The 6,000-nt window shown below is 50.6% G+C and overlaps 1 protein-coding gene across 1 annotated transcript in view; it reads left to right on the top strand.

Annotated features, from left to right (window-relative positions):
* Positions 1-5,457: 5,457 nt before the first annotated feature.
* SLC9A8 (solute carrier family 9 member A8) overlaps positions 5,458-6,000 on the top strand; it is a 31,863-nt gene continuing 31,320 nt past the window's right edge. The window contains exon 1 of the mRNA XM_074887873.1: positions 5,458-5,566. Coding sequence (XP_074743974.1) covers positions 5,559-5,566 — 8 coding nt within the window. The 5' untranslated portion in view covers positions 5,458-5,558. The remainder of the gene's footprint in view (positions 5,567-6,000) is intronic.

Raw genomic sequence — 6,000 nt, 5'->3', positions numbered from 1 at the left:
CTGACTCTCTCCTTACCTTCTTAGCAGCACGCTTAACCTTTGCCTGTATAATAAATAAATGTCCTGAGTTTGAGAACAAAGACTGTTCATCCTTCCTTTTAAAGTACCCTCGGTTCTCTCTTTCTCAGTCTCATAATGAAGTGTAGGAAAATGGAGAGAAGAGAGTAGGAGACGATGCTTTTGCAGGGAGGTTGTTTTCAGGCCAATGCAGCTCCCCAGCATTCACATCTCAGCCTGCCAACATCTTCAGGAGCTGTGATGGAGATGATCCTGGGGATGATGAAGCCCCCAAAAGGCAGGTCTTTAGTAAGCAGTAAGTGTCCTGTTGTCACTTCAGTGCTGTAGCCGTAGGCATTTCCTCACACACAGCCTACAGATGCTGACATTTTAAGGCCACTGCTGATTTTTGTATTGTTGATATTGCTGATTTTGCCTTATGTCTTTGAAATCCCGGGCTCATCTTGTTGTTTGGCCCATACGATATTCCATGCCAGAATCAGAATCTGGCTTCAGGTGAGCTTAGAGCTGAACCCCAAGAAATATTTTATATTTACTATAAAGCCAAGCTATGAAGGTGATTGGTGTACTTAAATACTTGCAGGACAGTTCTACAGTAAATCTAGGTGGAGCACTTCCACCTTCCCTACACTACCTGGCAGCCTCCTCCCACTGTCTACACAGCGCTGCAGGAGGAAGTTCAGTGCTCTCTATTTCAGAAAGACTTGAATCAAAGGTGACTCAATGCACCTGAGATCACCGTGCTTGTAGATAATGTAAAAGGCTAACCCAGATCTCTCCAAGGCCAAAGACTGCTGTAACTGCTAAACGAACTCCCTAGAGTAAACCTGGCATGCCCTTGCTCTTTAGAGCCGACAGCCTCCACTTAGATGAGAGAACACAATCCTGTGCCTGTAAATTAGTGCCTTCCCCTACATTTCCAGCACAAGGTTACAGCTGGTCACTTACTCATCTGTGCCTGCCCTCTGTGTTCCACATAGCTATCTATTTAGACTGCTCTGTATAATTTAAGAATTAAAACTAAACACTATGTTACCTACAGCCACATCATCTTAGATGAGCTTAAACAACTGTGAAATTCCTGGGATCTATTAAAAGCAACATTCAGTGCACACATTAATCAACAGATGCTCAGTAGCTGTGCATCAGAAAACCACAAGTGAGAAGCAGGCTGAAAGGCCTCCTGCCAAAATGATTACTTTCTGTTGCAACCAAGTCCTTGGAAAACCATCTGTACAGCAACTCTAGACCCGTGTTTGGTTCAGTAGTTACCTCAGTGGTAGGAAGTCTAACTTAACCCTTGTCAGTGGCAACAACAAGACAAGCAAGCAGTGGCATTTCCTGCTGATGAGTCAGAGATGAGGCATGTAAATCACCATCTCTTCATACAGAACATTTTAGACATTATCATTTGATATCACCTGTGGTTACTTCACCCATGGCACACTGCTCTGAGGGATCACACTTCATTTCAGTGGAAATGTGACAATTCACAGTAGCTGACCAACTGCACCTCCTGGTACCTGGGGCTTCATGCAGTCACTTGACACAGCAGCCCTTGATGCCTCCAGCTGCTCTGATGCTCCTCATTCCTACCGGGGTCCTCGGGATCCTTGTCCTCCTTCTACCTTTTCCCTTTTTTCTTTTTTTTCCCCTTCAGATCCTGGCTTTTGTGAGGTTCAGTCCTGGGTTTCTGTTTCTCTAGGTTCCCAGGCCTCTACTTTCCTGGCTCAATCCTCCTTCCTTCCACATCCCTTCCTGAACCCTTCCCATGGCCCCCAATACCCATCTGTGGTTCTCCTTTGGCTAGGGCCAGCAGGCACAGTGAGGAGAAGGTCAGCTCAAATCCTGGAGTTACATCTGCAGTTATCTCTTTTATACATCAATCTCTCATGATTAAAAGCACATGACAGCTACAAGGCCAGTAAAAGAAAACAAGTGTGGAGTTTCCTGATCATGCCAGTTGAAAGATTTAAGCAACAAAAACAACCGAAAAAATGAGGCCAAGGCCAAAACCAAAAAACCCCAAAACAAAACAAAAGCAAAGAAAAAAGCAAAGAGAAAGCAAAACAGCTAAAATTTCTGGGCTTCGTTCTTAGGCCAGATGACCTACTCTTCATGCCAAGCAAAACTTGAGTGACTAGAAAAGATAGTTTCAAGATTTTCTTTATTCTTCACCAGCGTGGTACAGAACTGAACATCGCTCTGGTGACAACTGCAAGAGCCCATTGCAACAGGTGAAGATTACACGGGGCTCTAGCCATGCCCTTTTTCCTGACCAACACTGCTGCAATGGCTCTACATCTTCTACCATTTGCTGATTCGCTTTTAAGAAACTTTGTCCTTGCAGATGGATGCAGCTACTCCTTTTAATTCAGAGCAGCATAGGCACAGTGATAAGATATGGAGGAAGGGGGCTACAGGGAGGAGGAACAGACTCCTGTCAGAGCTGCACAACAAAAGAGACACCAGTTATGAAGTGCAAAAAGGGGGCTTCCAGCTGCACAATGGGGAAAAAGTTCTTCACCCTGATAGTGGTACAGCACAGGAACAGGTCTGCCAGAGCAGCTGGGGACTCTCCATCCTTAGAGATTTTCAAAATTTCTCTGGACAAGGCCCTGAGCAACCTCCTCTAACTTTGAAGTTGGCCCTGCTTTGAGCAGGAGGTTGGACCAGAGCTCTCCAGAGGTGCCTTTCAAGGACTTTTTCTCTGATTTCTAGGTGGACAGGATAAGGACTGGGCAACGAGGACTGGGCTGCACAGCAGGGGCGCTTCTTCCTGTTGTGTGACCCAGAGCATGAGCCATACTGCACAGAGGTGAAATGCACGTGGCTCCCACTGTCCTCCTCTGCCACATTCCCACTTGTTCTCCCTCAATCCCTTTCAATTTGATTTCTTGCATTTTCACTGGGCTTCCCAGAAAAGCAAAAGAAAAACCCCCAAAGTTATTACGAGCTAAAAACATGCAAATTTGCAGAAGACCAATCTCTTTTTACAGAAACACTGACAACCTCCCTTTTAGCGACCAGTTACTTCCAGTCACCTAGAGTGACCTGCACCAGTTTCTGTTCATACTGGAGAGACCCTCCATACCCCTCTGGAGCTTTGACACAGCACATTGGGAGAACTTCACTAATACTGAAACTGGCCAAGGCTTGGCAAACTTTGAATTTTAATTTATGCACAAAAAAGGAATACAGCATTCACAAGGAAATATCCTGTTTCATCAGCTTAAGTGTAATGCATTCTGGATCAAGCTTCATTATTTATGGATGAAGTGTTGTTCATAATCTCCACTCCAGAGCATCATGAAAACTGAGATCAAACAGCAGAAGCACCTGAGCTTCTGATGTGTTGGAGGACCACAGTCCCCCCAGTTTCCAAATGGAGTAAGATGTGCACATCACCTCTGGAAATCAGCTTGCATCACCTTGCAAAGTGCCATCCTCATTCTTCACTGGCACCAGTGAGCTTTAAGTCTGCTACATCACATGTGCCTAAACTGAAGTCATGCACTCGAAACTGTCCCAAACACTACTGGGATGGAGAGAATGAGTTGAAGCGGATGGGGATTAGCAAACTGCAGATTGTCAGAAATTAGCCAGTGTGGAAAAAAAAAAAAATTTGGTTATAACTGTAGTAAGACTATCTAAGTAGGTCACTAGAAAACCACATCAGAAGGTGAGAGCAGAGAAGGAGGTGTGGGTTCAGTTTCACTACAGGAAACCAGATGTTCTTCAGCTCTGCCCTGCCTGTGACTCAAAAACAGCTGCTGCCCAAACCTCACTGTTTTTTAAAACTCACACATGTTCATACCTATTTGAATGGCTTTCATTCTCATGTAAACAGATCACATGAGCGTCAGTGTGTCTGGGCCATAAATCTACAATTTCATTTTGATTAAAGTGCACAGCTGATATTCTAAAGGGCCTTCAGAATGACCTGAGGTATACAAACCAATATGTCTGTTTGCACAACCCCTTTTTTTTTCCTGAGGAAGTCAAACTAGAACTGAACAGAAATGCATGTGATACTGTTATACCATTTGTTTCCATAGTGTTCAGCATCCCAGCATCTCAGACTTTCACAGGCTCATGTATATATGTCCATGACTGGCTTTGTAAACTGGGAGGTGCTAATTAGCCCCATTTTCCAGGTAAGAACTGATGCATAGGAGAGCTTAGAGACCCAAGTCACAGCAGCAGCCTGTGCCAGAGAGCATTTGAAACTTACACCAGGTAAGGCTGACAGCTCGACAATATTTTAATTCAAGAGCATTTTGACACTGGTTTTGAGGCAATGGCTTTCTGATTCAGCTTGATGGTAACCGGACAAATGCTGATTTGATGCTTTCTTTTTGTTCCAAGGCTAGGTTCTCAGTCTGCGGTTGAGCAGTGGGAGCCGACTGCGGATCAGCTGTGAACTTACCCAGCTCTGCTCAGCCAGCCGCAAAGGGTTAGGGGAGCTGCAGGTTGAGCATATCTTATTTAAAAATTGAGGATCCATTTCCTGCTTTTAGGCACCACAGAATATTTTGATGTGATGCTTCAGCACACTTTTGCAGTCATTATACACAGGTTTCCAGCACAATCTTTGAAACAATAACCCTGTGCCACCATGACCTCAGTCTCTGTTTAAGCACAAGGGGTTACTTTTGAGCTTCACTGATGGCAGCTGAGGGACAAGGAGCCACCAGGCAATGACAGCTGAGGGACGAGAAGCTGCTGGGTGATGGCAGCTGAGGGAAAATGAGCCAGGCAATAGTGTCAGGGAAAGAGCTGCCAGGTAACGACTGAGGGACAAGTAGCTACTGGGTGACTGCAGCTGTGGGACAAGGAGCTGCTGGGCAATGGCAGCTGAAGCAGAAGGAGCCACCAGACAGTGGCAACTGAAGGACAAGGTGCAAGGCCATGGCGACTGAGGGACAAAGAGCCGCTGGGTGATCGCAGCCCTGAGGGACATGACACCAGGCAGCAATGGCTGAGGGACAAGGAGTGGCTGGGTGATGGTGGCTGAAGGACAGGACAGCAGGCAGCAATGGCTGAGGGACAAGGAGTGGCTGGGTGATGACGGCCGAGGGACAGGCCAGCAGGCAGCAATGGCTGCGGAAGGAGGCGCTGGGCCATGGCGGCTGACGGCCTGTCCCCGCAGGGCAGGACGCAGGGCGGGACCCCGCGGGCAGGACCCCCCCGCGCGGGGCAGCGCGCGCAGGTGACATCACGCCACAGCACCAGCGCGTGACGACGCCGCGTCGCTACGCAACGGCGGGACAGCTCGCGACCCAGCGCGCGCGCCACCGCCCCCGCTCTCACATGACACCCCCGCCCCCGGTCACGCGCCCGCTCGAGGGACGCCGGGCAGCAGGCTCCGCCGTGCGCGCATGCGCGCTCCCGCCCCCCCCCCCCCCCCCCCCCCCCCCGGTCCTACCATAGAGATTGCGCCCGCGCCCGCTAGAGTGTCGCCCAGGAGTCCCGGAAGTGGCTGTGTGCGGGCAGCCCCGCAGGAGTGCGGTGGGAGGTTTAAGCCGGCGGCCGGCAAGATGGCGGAGTGAGTGTGGCGGCGGGCGGGCGGGCCGGCCGCGGGCGGCGGTTGGGGTCGGCCAGCTCCGCTCCGCTCCGCTCCTTCCGGGCCCTGCTGCTGGGAAGGCGTCGCCTCCGGGGCAGGGCCTAGCTGCCGCGTGCCCGACGCGGGTGCCATTCCCCTCAGGAGGGGCTTGCGGGGGGGAGGGGGGCAGTGTCCCCAGCCCCTCGGTGGGCAGTGTCCCCACCCCCTCGGTGCCGGCTCCTCCGCTCAGCGCGGCGCCTGGGGCTGAGGGCTGCGGGGTGACCGCCGTGTAGCGGGGCTGTGCCTACCTCTGGGCTGAGGGCGGCAGCGCGGGCCCCTGGAGGGGGTCCGGGACCATCCTGCCCACGGGAGCGGGTGGGGGGGAGGGGGCAGGTCTGAAGCGGCCCTGGGCGGCAGGGAGGGCTGTAAGAGCTGGC

This window comes from Strix uralensis, chromosome 18 (assembly GCF_047716275.1).
Source record: "Strix uralensis isolate ZFMK-TIS-50842 chromosome 18, bStrUra1, whole genome shotgun sequence".
NCBI lineage: Eukaryota > Metazoa > Chordata > Aves > Strigiformes > Strigidae > Strix > Strix uralensis.
Note: the sequence above shows the minus strand (reverse complement) of the source record. Positions and strands in the feature narration are given on the sequence as shown.